At 37.6% G+C, this 20,635-nt stretch overlaps 6 protein-coding genes across 6 annotated transcripts; 3 read left to right on the forward strand and 3 right to left on the reverse strand.

The window, feature by feature from the left end:
• On the forward strand, nt 1-1,535 carry B0P05DRAFT_555063 (ATP-NAD kinase-like domain-containing protein). Its single transcript, XM_051579749.1, has 6 exons — nt 1-190; nt 255-333; nt 394-495; nt 539-789; nt 836-1,242; nt 1,284-1,535. Exons 1-6 carry the CDS (start codon nt 25-27, stop codon nt 1,383-1,385), a joined length of 1,107 nt encoding a protein of 368 aa, XP_051431848.1. The 5' UTR covers nt 1-24; the 3' UTR covers nt 1,386-1,535.
• B0P05DRAFT_555072 (armadillo-type protein) lies at nt 1,536-4,014 on the reverse strand. Its single transcript, XM_051579750.1, has 10 exons — nt 3,952-4,014; nt 3,683-3,910; nt 3,574-3,635; nt 3,398-3,531; nt 2,740-3,355; nt 2,530-2,696; nt 2,263-2,481; nt 2,029-2,214; nt 1,832-1,981; nt 1,536-1,784 (listed from the first exon to the last, which is right to left on the reverse strand). The coding sequence occupies exons 2-10, from the start codon at nt 3,904-3,906 to the stop codon at nt 1,608-1,610; spliced, it is 1,935 nt and encodes a 644-aa protein (XP_051431849.1). The 5' UTR covers nt 3,907-3,910; nt 3,952-4,014; the 3' UTR covers nt 1,536-1,607.
• A 330-nt stretch (nt 4,015-4,344) lies between these two features.
• On the forward strand, nt 4,345-5,431 carry B0P05DRAFT_555077 (uncharacterized protein). The gene has a single exon (XM_051579751.1). It carries the CDS (start codon nt 4,364-4,366, stop codon nt 5,396-5,398), a length of 1,035 nt encoding a protein of 344 aa, XP_051431850.1. The 5' UTR covers nt 4,345-4,363; the 3' UTR covers nt 5,399-5,431.
• Nucleotides 5,426-5,734, reverse strand: B0P05DRAFT_590165 (uncharacterized protein; the record flags this gene model as incomplete). Its single annotated transcript, XM_051582785.1, has 1 exon — nt 5,426-5,734. The coding sequence occupies one exon, from the start codon at nt 5,732-5,734 to the stop codon at nt 5,426-5,428; it is 309 nt and encodes a 102-aa protein (XP_051431851.1).
• B0P05DRAFT_555079 (Thiolase, N-terminal domain-containing protein) lies at nt 5,436-7,475 on the reverse strand. The gene is made up of 8 exons (XM_051579752.1): nt 7,406-7,475; nt 7,305-7,346; nt 7,135-7,252; nt 6,840-7,080; nt 6,694-6,790; nt 6,135-6,644; nt 6,019-6,086; nt 5,436-5,972 (listed from the first exon to the last, which is right to left on the reverse strand). The coding sequence occupies exons 1-8, from the start codon at nt 7,445-7,447 to the stop codon at nt 5,852-5,854; spliced, it is 1,239 nt and encodes a 412-aa protein (XP_051431852.1). The 5' UTR covers nt 7,448-7,475; the 3' UTR covers nt 5,436-5,851.
• Nucleotides 7,476-12,573: 5,098 nt separating this feature from the next.
• On the forward strand, nt 12,574-13,002 carry B0P05DRAFT_590169 (uncharacterized protein; the record flags this gene model as incomplete). The annotated part of the gene is made up of 3 exons (XM_051582786.1): nt 12,574-12,642; nt 12,674-12,737; nt 12,779-13,002. 3 exons carry the CDS (start codon nt 12,574-12,576, stop codon nt 13,000-13,002), a joined length of 357 nt encoding a protein of 118 aa, XP_051431853.1.
• Nucleotides 13,003-20,635: the final 7,633 nt, after the last annotated feature.

Below are 20,635 nucleotides of genomic sequence, written 5' to 3' on the forward strand. Positions count from 1 at the left end.
TTTTTTTTTGTCTCTCTTTCTCCTATGTCATACTCTTTGGGCTTTCTTCTGCCGTTCTCTTATAGAACTATTCGCAATAATAAAAAGAACTTACTGCCAGTGTATACTCGTTTTTATCAAACTGGAGTGTTACGTAAAACAAACATACTTCCTGACAAAGTCTGTCTTCAACTGTCAAAAGACCAGTATGGTATGTTACTATGGTGTTTTTTTTATTTGACCTTTGTTGCTCATTGCAGTTTGTTTCTTTTTAGACAAAAGCGAGAAGCACACTGAGCTTGTCAAGGCACGTCGAGAAAGTGATATATTACAAGTACCCGGAAGCACTTATGGGTAAAAAAAAAAGAAAAAAGAAAAGGGATACTATCTCGTATACTGACAAACCAAGTATAGTGGATTATACAACTTGACATGGGGTCTTCCACCGAGAAATGTATTGATCATTAAAAAACCTAATGACCTAAAGACAGAAAAGGCACTTGTCAAAGTTGCAAAGTAAGTTTATGATTTTAAATAGGCTATTTGACAGATTAGATAGTTGGCTTCATCAGACAAAGCCTGAATTAAACATCATTGTTGAACCAGACGTAGCAGAGAAATTCCAAGCAGAACTTCCTTTTGTGCATGTGATTGAGAAGAGCAAAACTCAAGAATATACACGCACTGTGGATTTTGCAATCACATTAGGCGGTGATGGCACCATGTTACATTTGGCTTCCTTGTTTCCTAAGGCTGCTCCGCCTGTAGTGAGTTTTTCGCTCGGCACACTATGCTTTTTGATGTCATACAGTAATGAAGACAGTTGATATAGACTTGTAATGACCTGTTCTTGTAGACTTTGACAGATATCAGCATGTATTAAACGACATGATTGCTGGTAACGTTGGTTTAATGATGCGCATGCGTCTCTTTTGTTCACTTCATCAACAAAATGGGAAGCGTATTGAAATTGATGGGACAGAAGTAGATGATCGACAAGCCATGAATGAAGTGTCACTTCATCGAGGCAGATCTCCTCATCTCACGGCCGTAAACTGCTTAGTGGATGGACACCATTTGACTGAATGTGTGGCAGATGGTTTGATTGTTGCTACACCGACAGGATCTACGGCTTATTCTTTGTCTGCTGGTGGACCTATTGTTCATCCTAGTGTACAGAGTTTACTTTTGACTCCAATTTGTCCTCGATCTCTGTCATTTAGAACTGTATTATTGCCACCAAGCTCAACCATAGAATTAAAAGTGAGTACACTATACACTGTGTTCGTATGCTGATTTGACAGATTGGAGAAAAAAGTCAAAGTGAAGTTGAAGTGTCGATTGATGGTCAAGAAATCTTTATGCTGCATAAAGGGGAATATGTCAAAGTAAGTGTCATTGAATAAAATCAAAAACTAATATTTAGGTTCGTATGTCCAAATACCCCATTCCATGCGTAACGCATATCAATGACGATGCAAGATGGGAGAACGACATCAATGATTTATTGAAATGGAATCAAACCTTTGGATCAAATCAATAAAATAAAAGCTAATGATACAAAAAGTTTATTTAGAATTAAATTACAAATGCTGATGATAAAATTAAAGTTTACAAAAAGGAATCTATTATTGAGAAATGACTGGGGATGTACTGTCCATATGCTTATGGCGTTGACGGTGTTGAATGGTGTGTGGTTTGTTGCAGGCATTGATCTTTGTTTCTTTAAAGATCTTACTATGAATACGCTTACCATAAGGCGTAGAGCGAATGGTAGGTAATAAAGGACGAATACATTCTACCAACTAATAAAAGTTAACATCAAGACTTATTGAGAAGCACACACATATACCTCAATCCGTTGATCATCATCAGCAAAATCCAAGGATGTCTGAATGACATAATTAGCAAAAGAATCATTCAAGAGCTGTTCCATAGTATCTGGATTGATCAGTTCAGCAATCAACAAACGACGAGTAGAAGGTTCAGCAGTACGAATACACTAATCTTTAGATGAGACCTAAAAGAATGTATCATGCTTTTACTTACATTCTCAATCACATTAGAGCTAAACTTCTGTACAGATAAAGTACAGACATGGCCTACAAAACGACGAGTCACACTTTCAGAGTACCGAGGAATACCCAATTCAAGAACATATTGCACAACATAATTACCAAAAGGATTTTGAACCAGTGGAAGAGCATGACGAGAGATCTCTTTGACCAGTTGATTCTATATAAACATATTAGCACAAACATAGACTTGGACTACAAGTCTCACCTTTTGCGAAACAGTAGCATGATCAAAGCATCTCTGTAGAACACAACAACCATGTTTATGAGAGGCAACTTCAATACAATCTTGACAGACAGCATCATAAATAAACTGGTTATTTTCAGAAGATAGGCGATGAAGGCACTTTTGAATGACATGGTTACCATTCAAGTCCTTGATCAATGTCACTACATTTGAGTCTAAAGCGCGTGTCACTGCTTTGATCTGTACAATTCAATCAATCAGTCAGTCAGTTATACCCATTCAACTGACCTGCTTAGATGTAGAAAGACATTCAATCAACTTTTGAACAGCTCTTGTGCCATGCATGTTGAGTGCAATTTTAACCAGATCAGGTGCTACTGTTTCCACAATAATTGTTCTTTGTTCATGACTGCATCTTTCAAGTATTTTTTGACACAGATAGTTGCCAAAAGGGTCTTTTGAAGCCTATTAGATTGACATGTATGTATATAGACTTACCTGTCATAAGTTCTGTGAGATGATGATGAATTTCTTTAAAGATCATGTCCAGATGTTTGGCTCCCTGTTCTTTATCTTCAATCTGCTTTTGTAGAAATCGGCAGCCATTTTGGTCTTTGCATAAATTGTATAATTTGCCTACAAAATCATCTATGTTTGCATTTGAAAAGTGATCTTGTGGTTGATGTTGTCTTTTATGATGATGATGCAATGACTTGTTCGATTGAGGAAGTAGAATCTGAGAAGAAATGGGATTTGACATGTACTGTTGGTATAAAGAAGGCTGTTGAGGATAGTGCATGGTAGGATACGAATGAATAAATGGGCATGTATCAAGCCTAGAACAGAAACCCACTTGTTGAAATTGAGCGCATGGGGTTTCAGACTGATCTATCATAGGATCAAAGCGAGATTGTGGTCTGTTATTTGGAGGCCATAAATAAGGAAAGCACTTTTCAATGGCAGGATACTCTGTTGTTTGGTGTAAAGAGGTCATAACAGGAGGCGAAGGTTGAGTAGAAATCCATGTTGTTGTTGTTGTTGTCTGGTTATCATGAAGAAAAGAAGGTTCTTTACTGATGATGGTGGGCTTGTTGTCCAAATTAGTCATTGTAAACTAAACACATGAGACAAGAGTATCTATTGTTATGTACCTTACTAGTTCAGGGTAATCATCACTGACAGTCGATGCTGCTGAATTGACTACATTGGAATTTCTGGGAGTAACAACCGATGCAAAACTATGCATAGGCGATTCTTTTGAATGCGATAAAAGTGGGTTGAATAATGGGACTAGACAATATTAACAAAATAGATGAATCAGCCTATGCTTACTTTCTGGTTCACTAAATGTGCTAAAGGTTTCTTGAGATGTCATGGCAAAAGGTAGTTTCCTACTAAAACTGTTATAAAAAGAGAAGGAAAAAGAGAGTCTTATGCTAACCTTGATTCAGTATCATTTAAAGATAATTTAGCATTCAGTAAAAGATCTAAGGCATGATCATCACTTGAATTTCTCCTTGAAGCTGGTACAGAGTGTGAAGAAGCCTGCATCATTTTTGCATAAGAAAGAGAAGGCGACTCGGCTGGTTTGATTTGATTGAAATTGAATAAATCAACTGGGTTATCAAATATAGAACGTTTTATTATTTCGTGTTCGTTTTCCATTATTCTAATACATTAGACCTATGTCAGAAAACCTCTTCTCTTTACCTTAGTTTAAAATACACGTATAATACAAAGAAATAAAAATACAAATATAAAGAAAAAGAAGAGAGGAAAAAGAGCACTTGCTCAATGCAATGTGAAAAAAAAAAGATAAGTCACAGAGAATAATGACCAATGAGAATATGGCACTGTTGATATACCTTCAACTGTCTGGCAACGAGTTGTTTGTCCTAAGTAAAGAAAAGCTCCTTTTTTTTTGATTGAGCATGGAGGCTATATACAGCATACATAGTAGATACTATATATGTATATATACAAATGCTGTTCAACCTGGCCATGTATTTCATTGAATAAGCTTCTTCCCATAAACAGTTGGAATTGCCTTAATTGGAATCTTTCGAGTTCACAAATTTCTTCCTGACATGCAATTCTTCTTTTCTTTCTTTTTTACACAACTATGGCAAAAAGCAAGAAGAACGCTGCTCAACAAAAAGAATCCACACCACCACCATCATCATCACCACCTCAACCCAAGGTTGTGCTAAGAACATATAGAGAAACAGACCATGAACAAGTAGAATTTCTTTTTAGAAGCACTCAAGTACCTTTGGTGTACGAAAGTATTCGAAGCAAAATTTGGGCTCCACTCACTTGGGTTATTTGGTTTGCTGTCTATTCAGCTATTCTCTATTGCATTCCTTTCATTACTTCTCGGTGTATTCGTCAAGACATACCATTATGGGCTATGACGAGCATTAAAGTATTTGCTACCTTTTGGTGGGGCGTTATTGCCTTTATCATCTTGTTTGTCACTTCAGATCGTGTAGAGATGCAAAACCGTGTGGATGAGGCTATGGCCAATGACTTGCGTGATCCCGATCTTTATTATTTGAACTATGTTGTTCAAGAAGACAAGAAGGTGCGCAAGCCTGAAAACGAGCTTGTGCCTTCTCATTTCTGGGTATTGACAGTGGACGATCAAATATGCGGTATGATTGGTGTGTCTTGTAATGCGCAGGATATCGTGGATCAACGTGAGACGCTGCCTGTGCCTTGGAAGCAATTTACTGTAGCCATACTTGAACTCTTGCGACTACCTGTGCCTGCATTTCTGGAAAGGGGTCGACCCAACACAAGTGACTATAATCAAAAGGACAAGAAACGTATCTTTGCTCATCAGCAACTGCCCAAGACAGCCACTCTTATGCGCTGGGCTGTACGCTCAGATCTTCAGACGTGTGGATTCTCAACCTTATTGATCAATCGTGCTATTGACTGGTGCAAAGAACATGATATCAATCGAGTCTATGCTATGGTAAATGAATGCAACATGGCTGCAGAACAAATCTTGACCAGACGTCATGGGTTTGTAGTGATGAAGAAGTTTAGAGGAGGTCTGTTTGGTCAATTCCAAAAGTTGCTTGGATGTCGTGTGAATGAATGGGTAGAAAAGCATGGTGAACAAACAAGAAAAGCTTTTAAGAAGTCTTAATTGTATCTTTAATAAAAAGAATTTTGTTTAAAACAAGGGACGGAAGAAATTGAAAGCAACATAGAGCATGAGAAAGAACCAAAAGAGGTGTATCAATCGTTCAAACCAAGCATAACAAAGACTGGCATGACCTTGTTGCTGGCAAGAAGCTGCCGGTTCTACACTGTCAATAATCGAAAACTCATCATCAAGAAATTCTGCATGGATTTGTTCTTTTGTTATTTTGAGCCTTGTTTTGACTTTATGGTTGTAGGGCATAGTATCATGTCTATCTAAATACTGCTTTTCACCATGGTCTGCCTGAGAAGATAAATAATCGTCTTGTTGAAGCTGCATTCAAAAGCGAACAAAGAAAATGAAAGAAAAGAAAAAAGGACTGCATTAAAAAAAGAGGGAGTGAGGTTTTATTTACTGTGATATATATATATACGTATATATACCAGTCTATGCAATCTATTCTCTTTGAATGACAATGGAAGAAGCAGCACCACCACCGTTACAAACAGCAGCAGCACCGTATTCACCCGATTTTAAGAGATGAGTCAATGTGACAATGATACGAGAACCAGAAGAACTGTATAAATGGTGAATAGCCTATTCTTTGCAGAAATGTCACTTACCCAATAGGATGGCCAAGAGCAACAGCACCACCAGAGACATTGACCTTACTAGGATCAAGTTTCATAAGCTAGAGACAAATGAATTGGACGCTTTTTGAATGGCTAAAGTAACTTACTTGTTCATTCACTCGAGCAACAACACTAAAGGCTTCATTCAACTCAAACTTGCTTATATCGTCTACAGTTAAACCAGCCTTCTTAAGGGCAACGGGAAGAGCCTTAGATGGAGCAATAGTAAAGTCAATGGGGGCAGTAGCAGCATCAGCATAAGAAATGATACGAGCCAAGGGCTTGACACCTAATTCATCAGCTTTTGCACGGGACATCAGCACCAAGGCAGAAGCACCATCATTCAGGGTACTGGCATTAGCAGCTGTCACTGAGCCGTCCTTCTTGAAGACAGGACGCAAACTCTTAACCTTATCAAACTTGACATTCTTGTATTCTTCATCTTCCTTAAAGATAATCTCACCCTTTTTAGATTTAAGAGTGACAGGTACAATTTCGTTATCAAAGACACCTTTCTCCCATGCTTCAGCAGCACGCTTATATGATTCAATAGCATGTTCATCTTGTTGTTCTCTAGAAATGCTATAGTTTGTAGCAGTGTTTTCAGCGCAACCACCCTTTTAAAATCCATGTGAATATAGATTCATTTTACACAGTAAAACATACCATATGGATATTGTTGTAAGCATCCCAAAGACCATCTTTGATAATGGCATCATTCATTTGTTGGTGACCATAAGCTACGTTACGAGGAGCATAGTATCTAATCAGAATGGATGAGTTTATGAGAAACAAGACTGTAAATACTTTACGGTGCATTGGACATGCTTTCCATACCACCGGCAACCATAATTTGACGATCACCGGTCTTGATGTTTTGAGCAGCCAATATAACAGCCTTCATGCCAGAAGCACATACTTTGTTAATTGTGGTGGCTTCTGTAGTTTCAGGGCAACCAGCATTCAAGATGGCTTGACGTGCAGGTGATTGACCCAAGTTGGCTTGAAGAACATTACCAATAAAAGCTTCCTCTACATCCTCTGGCTTGATACCTGGATTGACATGAGCATTTTCTTTTTTCTAATTATTCATCTATTCTGTTTTACCTGCTCTTTCAATAGCAGCACGAGCAGCAATGCCGCCGAGTTGAGTAGCACTGAGTGATTTTAAGGCACCATTGAAGCAGCCAACAGGAGTTCTGACAGCACTTGCAATGATGACATCCTAAATTGATCATATAAGCCTAATTTTCATTTTATGTATTTCGTGGCTTTACATTAGGACTTTTCGCAGCAGAAGCAAAGGTACGAGTGATGATCTAAAGGACACTTTTATGTAAGTGAAAATATATATATATATATAAAGTACACGACTTACGGTGCGAGTAGGAGCAACAAAACGCTGAGTAGAGTTGAACATAGTGAAAGAGAAAAAGAAAAAGAGAAACGAAAAAAAAAAAGAGAGATAGAGAGAGAGTAAATAAATAGTCTTTGTAAGTTAAATTGTAAGAGGTTGTTGATTTCCCACGATGAAGTTAATGTGAAAATTATCGGGAATAACAGCAACTTGCGTTTAAATTTTTAGTCGGCCCTAGAACTGTTTTTTTGACAGGTGTGATATTTTATGATAAGAATACTTTACGTTCATAACAAGCTTGAGTAAAACGAAATAATACGTTTTCCTGCACCACATAGAATGCTCTTTCTTGAGAAAGTATTGAACAGTCAGACAACATTGAATGCAGCTTGTATTACATAGTTCTACAAGACGTCAGAGAACACTACATTCGATAGGCACAAGCAACTAACAGATTCAATACATTTGCAGCTCTCTCAAAAACTTCGTTGGAAAGCGAGCGTCATGACTTGGCAAGGGCCATGAGTTTTTTTTGTCTAAGCTAGCTATTAGACTATAGAGCATTGCAGGTATCCTAAAGTAAGCATAAATGTGCTTTTTTTATAGAAAAAAATCATAGCTTATGGCCTCGACTCTATCTACTTGTGTCTGATAAATACAGTTCAATGAAAAAGAAACTTTATAACAATTGATTGAGAGCTTCCTGTTAGCGCCTTCAGTGGGTTGCTAATCCGTTATCGATGCTTTTATGCACATTTTCGTATTAGAAAAAAAAAAAGAGCTTAAATTAAAATGCCAACATATAGCATTAAAAAGAGATCATTGTCTTATATGTAGAAAACCAATTAAGCTCAGTCGTATTTACAGCAGAAAGTATTGTTGTCGCTTTAAGGGTTTTAGTTCAAATGTATTTGATAAATTACGGGCTTCTTTGCATGATGAACAAATCTGATCATAGCTTCAAATGTGATTGATAAAATACTTTGAGATCTTCTACGTATTGCTTCTTTGCTTGCTTTAAACCAATCGATCACTTCTAACAAAGGCTAATAGTAGACTCGTCAGCTACAAAAGGCTTCTTTATATTAATCGCAAATTCTGATCACTTCTTCATATTCTTTCTATAGCTGTTTCTTGATTCACTTGATATGCTCTGACCATTTTAAGTCATATTCTGTATCACTTTTATTCTTAAAACTAGATGCTTTTTAACCAATGAACTAGTTTTGATTTTGCATTGTTACAGGACAAAGGTAGAGGTCGCAGTAACTTGTGGAGATATAGACCAATAAATATAACAGAGCAATAGGCTGCAAGTTATATGTAATGAGCATCAGGTTTTAAGTCGTCCGACTATGTTATTTGTATAAGCAAAAGAAGATACAAGAGTATAGTCTAATACAACATATAATGATCAAATGTAATGCAAGACTAAGGGACCCAATTAGACAAATAATATGATAATAGTCTAGTTTAAAATATAAGACAATACAAGTAAGGTACGGTTGTAAGTCTAAGATAGATGATGGATTTGGATCTCTTTATTTAAGTTGAATCGTTCTAGTACTTATATCTATTCTAAATTAGCCACATTGAATTTGCAAGAATGCAATTATGACAGCCCAGGTATAATAAATCTATGAGTCATTGTAAAAGTGGCCCGATATATTAAGCTTTTGCTGACTAAAAGTAAAATGAACAATATGTACTAAAGTCCAATGTAATTTAAAGTAAAAGAATATGTGTTCTGTGACACAAATAGCTGTCAGAATTTAAAGTTGAATAATAAGGAGCTCAAATACGTATAGAAAAATAGAGTATGAAATAGCCATTTCGTAACAGCATTTGATTTGTTTTCATAATACTGATCATTTTTGCTGATTTTGTTCTTTTTTTCTGTGTGCAACTAAAGAAATAGGTTCGGATCAAACGTTTTAATATCGATTTGAATTGCTCGCAAGACTTGCATATGACAAATATATTAGACAAAAGCCATAATAAGTACAGGTACAAACTCAGAAAGAGAGATACTAGCAGCAATGAGTCGCTTGATGAATAGTGGAAGGAGCAAACTTAATAGTATGGGCCGCACAAGCTATCTCGACTTTTCAACGGCTCGAAAGCCTTATTAGTCACGTGATCTAATTTTTCTATCTATAAAGTATATAACGTAATTTACTTAATACTGAAATATCGGTCTCTTTGAAGTTGCAAGTAGAGATGTAAGTGAGGAGTTTAGTAAGATGAAAAGCAGAAGTAAGCGCAAAGGATTTGTTCCGACAATTCCGAGTCGAGATCCGCACAATGAAGTCCGGGTCGCAGAGAAATAGCGACTATTGAATATCATTCAGTACTCTGGTTTTAATAGTTTCATGCATGGTAATGAATAAAGATGTGATATAATCACTAATAAAATGGTTAAATCAATAAGTCGATTAGAACCAAAACGGCCAAAAAGAAGTTCTTGTGATGTTTTGATAATAGAGAGTTATATGATAAGATAATGTAGAGACAAAGGTAGATACTTTGAGACTGTTTTATACAATTTTATTGTTCTTCTTTTTGACCATAAATTATTCTAGCATATTTATACATGAAGAGATGTTGGAGTAAGTAGTAGTAGATGTTGTGAGATGAAGAGAGAGTAGATATTAAATAAGAGAAAAGGTAAGAACACAGAGAAAGTCCGTTTGAACTTGTATAGGTTTTTATTTCTCCAAGAAATGTTCTCTTTCAATTGCTATAAAATATCGGGGTATTTATACTTTTTCTTCTCAGTCAAAATATTGTTTTGGGTTAGCTTCTTGACTACGGATTGATTTGTTAGATCAGGAGCAATTAAGAGAAATGCCTTTAGAGGAAGTTGTCAGCTCAGCCAATAGTATATGATGTGACTTGAACTTGAATAAACTATTACATGTTTGTCAAATGCCAATGCTAATGCATTTGTCAGCTCTAACTGCCACTTTATGAGGGCCATTAATAATAACAGAGTCACTAGGTTCATAATCTCTGACTATGAGGATGATGTAGTACTTCTAGTAGAATGAGTGAATGTCAGTGACTATAGATCCATTGCAATTGCCATAGATGTGATCTGGTCTTTTGCCATGATCATCATTTATTGATCTATGCATATGAATTCATATATGTTCACAACAGTCTTGAGCAGTAATCTCTTCATGTTGTTGAATAGCATAGTTGGGATTGAATGATACAATACCGCAATGTTCAGTCCATATACTGGATTTCGCCTGAAGCATTGTATCGAGTATAGATTTAGATTCTAAGGAATTGGCATGGGTCTCTTGGAAGCAAAATATGTCAGATTGAGTAGAGCGTATAAATCGAAAGAATAAGGAACGTTTTGTTGAATCATGTGCTTTGATGAGGCCACGACAGTTAAGTGTGGCTATCTGTAGCTGCTTTTGAGTCATATTTTTTTTAAATTAGTGTTGGGTGTAAGTTTCATCTCCTGGAGAATTACTAGGTGTATTGCCTAAACCCATTTTGTCCTTTTGTACCGGCTGATTGCTTCGCTTAGTCTTAAGAATTTGATCGGGTCTCATTAGGGAATTGCCGATCACTACAGCTATAGCTTCCTCAATTTCACTTTCTTCATCACTCCCATCAACGTCAATTTCCATATCATCATCATCCTCATCCCTAGTTTGTGCAATTTCTTGCTTTTTCAAAATGGGTAATACCGTTTGCGTCTGCTTGCCATTGGCCGAGACAACTGCATTCTCTTTCGCTTTGTCTTTTTTTAAAAAAGGCAGTTGTTCTTGCAGCAGGTGCGTCGCTTAACTGCTGAGGAGTAGGAACAGTTGTTGAAGTAGCCGCTTTAGTGGCGCTTATCTCAACGCATTTGTTGGGTGGAAGCCCATTGCCATGACTTCTACGAGGACAATCCCTGCTTATATGGCAACGTTTGTTGCAATTGAAACATTGGCGGCTGTTGGTCAATTCAACGCAATCAGCTCGGCAATGGTCATACTTTTGACAGAAACGACAGAAGGGGGGCATTTCGTCCGAAGTAAGAAGAATATCTCTCTCTTTATCAACCCAGTCAATAACTCTGCTAAGAGTTTGAGGGTCGGTAGGATGGGGCTTGTTCAGGTTAAGGACTACATAGCCTTGTCCGAAAAAGACACTACCATCCATGTGAAGCCCAGCATCCAAGACTTCACCGAAATGGGAAAAACGTTCTACCATTTGTTCACGCAAACGTAGGGGATGAATCAAAGGAAGGCGCTCAACCTTTACTCTGACAATCTTTGCGTCTGTTGGAAGACTGCGATAACCTTTAATTACTGCTTTATCACCAAGAGCTAATCCTTCGTTCAACAATGCCTGACATATGGGGGACTCAAGATCCCAGCAAGTTTCGATGAATCTGCGTTGCAAGTACTTTCGCTCTACAAGCAGGGTGCCGAAAAAATGATAGGTGTTTGCATCATTTTGAGATCCCAAAAACTGTTTCAGGCGGTTAACATCTCGGATGTTGGTGATGTCGATCAAGATACTATCTTGTTCCAGCCCAACAATAAAAGGTGTGATAGTGCTGATAAAAGTAACATCTAAGGCTGATGCCCATCGAGAGTTAGATGAGGAGGTTGTGTAGTTAGTGGCTGATGGAGTGTTCGTGTTAGGCGAAGGGCTACGCCAGGACACAATGTTTCGAGCAGCAACTTGTGACCAGATCTTTGTAGTGTTTTTAGGTTGACAACGCCCCGTGTTCGAGGGGGTCATGGTATTGGTCTGTTTTTTATGTGAAAGAATCATGAGTTCGTCCCATTTGACCAAGTATTAGCAAGGAAACGGGTAAGTTAATAAAAAAAATTCCTGCGGTGCGAAAAAGCATTTTTCTGACCCAAAGTCACTCCAAGATTTTACCATTATTATACTCCCTGGCAAGTAAAAAAAATTATCTTCATTCTTTTACATTATACTTTTCACTATACTTCTAGTAACTTTTTTATAATTAGCAACTAAAGTCATCTGGTAATTTCCATCACCTTCGACACTTTCAAATATAGTAAACTAATCTATTTTTTCCCTTCTTCTTGCACTATCTTTTTAAAAAATGGTTGAAAGATGGTTTGGGCAGCATGAGAGATGCTTGGGATTAGTACGTTTTGTCTTTTATTTAAAAGCCGTAGCCGAACGCCTTTGAGACTGTCCCTATGATGGAAAACTTTCAACAGTTGGAAATCTTGGAAACAGGTTCTCTCATGTGTCTGGAATGCTTGGGATTAGTACGTTTTGTCTTTTATTTAAAAGCCGTAGCCGAACGCCCTTGAGACTGTCCCTATGATGGAAAACTTTCAACAGTTGGAAATCTTGGAAACAGGTTTCCAGATAGCTCATGCCACATACTCTCCGTGTGTGAAGCACTTAAAAAATCTAGAAGTATATCGGAAGAATTAGCATCCTTTGTCAATTTGAAAAACATTCGTACCTTACTGATGGTAACTGAAGCGTTTTGGCATTTGTGTCAACCTGTAAATGATGAAGAATTGTGGAAAACGAAGCGTCGTCTGACTTACCCTGCCATCTACTCTTTGATTGATGCCACCAAGGATCGACATCGCTTTTGTGCCCTGCAATTTGAATGATAAACGACAGTGCCACTTTTTTCTTTAATAAAGTAAATATACCAATTGTTGTAGTGCCAATCGCAAAGAAATATTGTAGTGGCGTTCAAAAGGCATCTGACAAAAGGGAAAAAAAAAAAGAGGGAGTATGTACGAGGTGTTGTGAACATATAGAATCTATATGCATATGATGATCTGACATTAAATAAGTCTTCAATTATATACTAAAATATATCATAATCAATTTACACCAGAAATAGACATAAAAGAACCTCTTGTACTGAATAAGACAATGTATCTTTTAATAGATCAAGACTTATAACCGAAATCCATAATTTACATTATTTAATTAATTTAAAGTAGTCTATGATAATAGAGACTCAGTCATTTGCATGAACTCTACTACTACTTACTCCGACATCTCTTCATATATAAATACCTAAAGAATGAAGAGCTAGAAAATGGATAGATATATATTTTTTGGGATAATAAACCTATACAAGTTTTAATCGACTTCTTTGTTTTTTATCTTCTCTCTTACATCACAACACACGTAGCCAGCGGTTATGCATGGACTCACGCAGTTCAAAAGCCACTTGCAATTCATCAGTCCAGAACCAGGTATTGCCAGGAGAGCGAGGCTTGCGCTGACCGACTGATTCGGAAAGAGAGGAATGTATTGCATTGGTAAGTGAATCACTGATAGCATCAAGGTCTGGACAAGAGGTGGCAGTCAGTGCACTCATCAGTGTCTCTTTTAGTGGAGCAACCTTCTCAGCAAACAAAGTCGAATATGTACAGTCTGGCTCATCTAGTCTGGATAGATTCCAAAGAAGACGAGGATGACTAGTACGAGATGGAGGAGGACAAGGAGCGGAAAAAGAAAGCGAGACAGGATGATGATCAGAGTTGATACTGATATCATTGTGGACGGTCAGAAATGGATCACGAAGATCAGCAGCACTTATAAACAAATCAATAATACTGCCTGATACATATGAAATATAAGAGACAGTATTATCATTGGCGGAGAGAGGGGAGCCATCGTCCGTATCAGCATCACTATCAGCATCAACAACAATGTCATTACTATCAATAGTAACAGCATCATCATCAACACCAACAACGCCAGGAACACCAGCAACACCAGCAACACCAGCAACACCAGCAACACCAGCAACACCAGGAACACCAGCAACACCAGCAACACCAGAACCACCAGAACCACCAGCAGAAAAGATTTGTTGTCGTCTTTGTTTTGTATGTGTAGGTACACCAAAAGCAAAGACAGAATTCCAGCAATGAAGGCCAGAATCGACCATCCATTCATAGAGCATAGTGCCACGAACTGTTGACTTTGTATCGCCAAGTAGTCGGGCATGACGAGCGTTGAGATCACCGCAGTAAATTGTATTTGTTTGACCAGGCAAACGGTGTACAGGTAGATCACGCAAGATAGAGAGGGCATAAGAGTCGGAAAGAGAGGCAGAAGGAGGAAGGTATAGACAATGAATGAGAGTAGAAGCGACTTGACATGAAAGAACATAGGGAGAGGAGGATGGCAAATGAGTTACAGGGTAAGGAAAGTCAGGATTAACAAGGAGAGTAATACCCATTTGACCACGACGCATATTAGGAACTGGCAAGCCATAAGTATGATATTGCTGCCATGAAGTAGGGAGACGTAAAGGAGAGAGAAGCCATGTTTCGGTAATAAAAATCAAGGAAGAAGAAGGAAAGGACTGGGTAACTGTATTGATGGTGAAACGATCTAGACAGTTTGCATTCCAGATCGTAATGGTAATTTCGTTAGTACTCATTACTGAGCACTAACTGATTCACCACCATCAGTAGGAGTAGAAACATGGGGAGTTTGAGCTTGAGATTCAGCTTCGCTCATCTCAAGATCTTCTTTTTCCTTTTCACCAGCAACACCAGAACCACCAGCAACACCAGAACCACCAGGAGCACCAGAACCACCAGCAACACCAGAACCACCAGCAACACCAGAACCACCAGCAACACCAGAGGAAGAGACCACAGAGAAAGAACCAGTTTTTCTAAACTCGCGCAGCTGCTCGCCACTGAGCCAGTTACGTGCACAAAAGTCAGCAGCTACTGCATTACATGCAGGCGAGCGAATATACTTCAAAGCACGCAAAAGACGGCCTTGATGAACTTGTTGGGCTTTTTGACCAGCCTCAACAGCAGACAACGTAGCAACACGGGGGTCATTCAGGTGTTTTGCGTCAAGTGGGTCAAAGTCATCAATAGGCTTGACACCAGCTTTAGCAAAAACAGAGCAAAGTTCAGAAACGTAGTCGTTGTGTACCAAAAGTGCAACGACGCGAGCAGCAGGAAAGTGGACATCAAGTACACGCCAGTTATTAACTTTGAGAATAGCTAATTTGGCGCGTAGGTTTCTAAGGCTATCCTTATGACGACTAGGCAAGTACACATACTGATACCCTTGAGTATAATTCTCAGGCAGAGCAGTGAATTGTCTAGAGGCAGCAGCCACTTGACGGGGGAGAGGGGCTTTTGTACGTTTTGCCTTGGCTTTTTTAGCCACCGTAGCAAAAGAGGGGGTGTGATGTTTTGATAATAGAGTTATATAATAAGATGATATAGAGACAAAGGTAGATACTTTGAGACTGTTCTATACAATTTTATTTGTTGTTCTTTTTGATTATAAATTATTCTAGCATATTTATACATGAAGAGATGTCGGAGTAAGTAGTAGTAGAGTTCATGCAAATGACTGAGTCTCTATTATCATAGACTACTTTAAATTAATTAAATAATATAAATTATGGATTTCGGTTATAAGTCTTGGTCTATTAAAAGATCCATTGTCTTATTCAGTACAAGAGGTTCTTTTATGTCTATTTCTGATGTAAATTGATTATGATGTATTTTAGTATGTAAATGAAGACTTATTTAATGTCAGATCATCACATTATCCCCACCCAGGTATTGACTAATACCGACAAGCTTATTTAAGATCTTCTATTCTTTTTGTTTTGATCTGTATTGTTTCTTGTCGATCTTTTTCTCTTTCCTGAATGTTGATCTAATTGTGTTTCTTGATCTTTTATGTTCTTCAATAACTTTTTATTGGCTTTATTGATAGCCTTGACACTTTCAGGAATTACACCTATTCTTCTCCAATATTCTGTTATGAATTTAGGATCAGTGAATGAAGATTCAGGTTCCCATGTGTCTTGAGATTCATCATAATTTAACCATCTACATCTATAGAGATACTTATTGTTTACATCCTTTTTATGTCCTATTATTGCTTCCACTTCATAATATTGTTTATCTTCAGGTACCATCTTATCTGATACAACTTTTAGTAAAGAAGGTGGGTAATTTCTAGGCTCAATGAATCCTTGTTCATTCTTTAATACATAAGAGCCACCAGAGGTTTTATTGACTATTTTATAGAATCCTTTATAGTGAGGATCAAGCTTATTCTGCTTGTCTGTAACTAAAATCATTACAGTTGCATTTATAGGAATATCAAGTATTCTATGCTTGTTGTCAAACCTTAATTTCTGTTTATCTGCTACGCTCTTTGCTTGTTCATAGACAGCAGGGAAGACTATTTCAGTCATGTATTTTATTTTTTGTTGCAAATCCTTATTTATTTTCTCCGTTGTTTTTATATCCTTTTCTTGACTGAAGTCTTCAAAGTCATTAGGATTTCTACCAAACATTAAAGAGAATGGAGTGCTTTTCGTTCTGAGATTATATTTACTGTTTAGATATAATTGGGTTGGTCCTACCATGTAGTCCCACTCAGCCACATTTCCATTTATTTGTTTCTTTATGGTTTTTACAGCTGATTGAACCGCTCTTTCACTTGCACCATTTGCTCTTGGATGATATTGTGAAATTAACGCGTGTTCGAAACCGATATGTTTCTTTATAGTGTTCATTAGAAACCCAATAAACTCTTTTCCATGGTCGCTTTGGATTTTCCTCATAGGTCCAAAGGTGCAGATAACGTTCAGTATCTCTTTAGCAACAGTTGCAGCTGATTTATCAGGTATAGCTCTCAATACATAAAATTTACTAGCTATATCTATCATGACTAACAAGTATTCGTTGCCCTGAGCTGAGGTAGTAAATGGACCAGCTAAGTCAATACCCCAACTGTCACCAGGCAGAGTAGCTAACACAGGTCTTAATGGATTAGACCCTTTTCTGCTGATATTATGACGCTGACATTGTATACACGCCTTAACTAATTCATCTGCATCATTCTTTAGATTCGACCAATAGATGCCTTTACGCTTTAATGCATTAATTAGAGCCTCGGTAGAAAAGTGCCCTTTACTATGCTCAAAAGCAAGCACTTTATCACGCTCCTCATATGGAGGTGTAAAATATTCACCACTTTCAAGTGTGGGTAATGGTTCGTTAGTGGCAGCACTACTTCTCATGATTGATTTTCCCCCTCCCAGTTCATTTGACATTGTTGAATCGTCCTCATAAAGTCTGGATAAAGTGTCAGGTAAGACATTTGAAATACCAGGCAAATGAACGATCTTGAAGTCATACTGGAGAATGGTGTCCATCCATGAGATCATCATCAAGTTTGCAATACGTTGAGTATGTAAGTAAGTAAGTGCCTTATGATCCGTATATAGCGTAAATGTAGAACCATAGATATACTTGTGAAAACGCTTCAGTGAGAATACAAGTGCAAGTAGTTCACGTTTTGTAGCAGAGTATTTGCGTTCACTTTTAGATAGACTTTTAGCAATAAAAGAAATGTACTTTTTTTCTCCATCAGTCTCTTGATACAATACTGCGCCAATACCAGTGTTCGATGCATCACAGCTTATGGAGAATGGAACATTCATGTCTGGATAGGCTAACACAATATCGCTTAACAGTGTTGTGAGATGAAGAGAGAGTAGATATTCAATAAGAGAAAAGGTAAGAACACAGAGAAAGTCCGTTAGAACTTGTATAGGTTTTTATTTCTCCAAGAAAAATGTTGTCCTTCAATTGCTATAAAATGTCAAGGTATTTATACTTTTTCTTCTCGGTCAAAATATTGTTTTGGGTTAGCTTCTTGACTACGGATTGATTTGTTAGATCAGGAGTAATTAAGAGAAATGCCTTTAGAGGAAGTTGTTAGCTCAGCCAATAGTACATGATCTGACCTGAACTTGAATAAACTATTACATATTTGTCAAATGCCAATGCTAATGTATTTGTCAGCTCTAACTGTCACTTTATGAGGGCCATTAATAATAACAGAGTCACTAGGTTCATAATCTCTGACTATGAGGATGATGTAGTACTTCTAGTAGAATGAGTGAATGTCAGTGACTATAGATCCATTGCAATTGCCATAGATGTGATCTGGTCTTTTGCCATGATCATCATTTATTGATCTATGCATATGAGTTCATATATGTTCACAACATTACCCTCCTCCAGAGTCAACTCATCTTTGATAGTTGTAAACGGCTTCTTACAATGTGAACATCTAGGCTTGATATAACTTTACTTGACATAAAAATGGTTTAGAGTCTATGCAATTTGTGTTCTTCAAAAGGAAAATAGTCTTCTTCTCTTTCATGTCACTTAGCATTTAATTCTTTTGCTAGCTCTTCCATTTGTGGATAATTCCTCTCTACTTTGTCTAGTAGGATGGTTTCTTCTCTTTGTTCCTGTCTTGTGTAGTACACCATTCTTATTCTCTTTGTTAGATGCAGATCTATCGCTTGATTTTGATTCAATGCGTTCATGCTCTAATCTTTTTAGTTTTTCAACTTTATCCCAGTAGCGATTGATGATTGTAGGATCTTGGAAACTAGATGCAGGCTCCCAAGTGTTAGCTCTTTCACCAAAACCAGTCCATTTAACCAAGTACTCTCGTCTTCCTGGCTTGCCACGATGATCACGAATATCTTCTACTTCAAAGTATTCTTCTTCAATGGTTGATTCGTCAATGGTCACAATCTTCAGTTCTGATGGTGTATAATTACGATGCAATAATTCATTTTGCTCGTCTTTTAATTCATATGAGCCACCTTTGTTTCTTCTTACAACAGTATAGGGGCCTTCATATAATGGAGACAGTTTACTCGGTCTCTTTTGCAGTCTTACCATAACATGTGTTCCGGGTTCAATATCAACAAGTATGTTCTTTGTATTGAACCTCTTATTATATTCCTCATTTATCTTTTGAGTTCTTTCAAAGATAGCGGGAAAGACAATCTTCTCCATGTGATCAATGCGCTGCTCAAGATCATCACGCGTCATCATATCTCTAGGAAGTGGATATTTGTTCTTTTCTTCATAATTTTTAGGTAAGCCGACTCTGCGTGCAAACATCAATGAGAAGGGTGAACTCAACGTCTTATTCTTGATAGCGTTGTTGATAGAAAGCTGGACTACTGGTAAGTAGTAATCCCAGTCTTTGCTATTCGATTGACACATCTTTCTCAGTGTGTTTTCAACAATTTTTACACTGGATTCAGCACTTCCATTTCCTCTAGGATGGTAGGGAGTGGAGTACCTTCGATCAATGTCGAGCTTTTTCGAAATAGATTCAAGTAACAAGTTATGGTATGCTCTGCCATTGTCGGATTGTAGGATACGAGGAAATCCATAGTCTCCAAAGATCTGCATCAATGTATGAGCAATGGTATCTGATTGTTGGTTCTTAAGTGCTCTGACAATAATATATTTTGAACAAATATCAGTCAAGACCAAGATTTCAGTATTCCCATTTTCAGTTACAGGAAAAGGACCTGCAGAATCAACAGATACATGATCAAAGGGTCGCAATGCAATAATGCTTGTCAGTGGATGGTAACCTCTTTTTGCTATATTATGCTTTTGGCACTCAGGACATGAACTTACTAGTTCCTTGGCTTCTTGATACATATTTGTCCAATGAAGTCCTTGAGAGTGTAGTTCACGCACAATAGCATGGCTGCCAAAGTGTCCAAAAGTATGTGCATCACGCAAGAGCTTTTCTCTTTCAGTCTCAGGCGGTGTAAAATAATCAAGTGGTTCTTTAGTCTGCTCAACCAGCTGCGTGGTAAGAACATGCAGGTTTTTATCTCTGCTATATTTCTTCCTGCAAATAGCAACTCTTTTTATTTTGGCAGCTTGTACATTTCGCTTTCGATTGCCAGTGCTACCCCCTACCAGTTTGTGATCACCTTCGAATTGGTCGAGAGGGGAATACAAACGACTCAACAAATCTGGCAATTTAAGAAGGATACCAGGAATATGCACAGCATCAAAGTCATAAGTCAGAATTTCTTCGTACCAATTCAACATCATATTGTTGCAATCTCGTTGAGTATGCATATAAATCAATGCTTTGTGATCTGTGTGCAATGTAAATCTGCGTCCCCAAATATATTGATGGAAGCGACGAAAAGCCATCAGAACACCATATAACTCACGACGAGTAGCACTCCATCTGCGTTGTGAGGGTGATAGAGCATTGGACACAAAACTAATATATTTGTCTCTACCCTTATCATCTCTCTGAAATAATACAGCGGATATACCATACTGAGAAGCATCAGAGGCAACAAAGAATTCTTTGGTGAAATCAGGATAATGCAAAAGCATATTTGAGTGCAAGATGGCTTTCAAGGCATTAAAGCTC

The sequence above is a fragment of the Gilbertella persicaria genome, assembly GCF_025201335.1.
Source record: "Gilbertella persicaria strain CBS 190.32 chromosome Unknown B0P05scaffold_41, whole genome shotgun sequence".
NCBI lineage: Eukaryota > Fungi > Mucoromycota > Mucoromycetes > Mucorales > Choanephoraceae > Gilbertella > Gilbertella persicaria.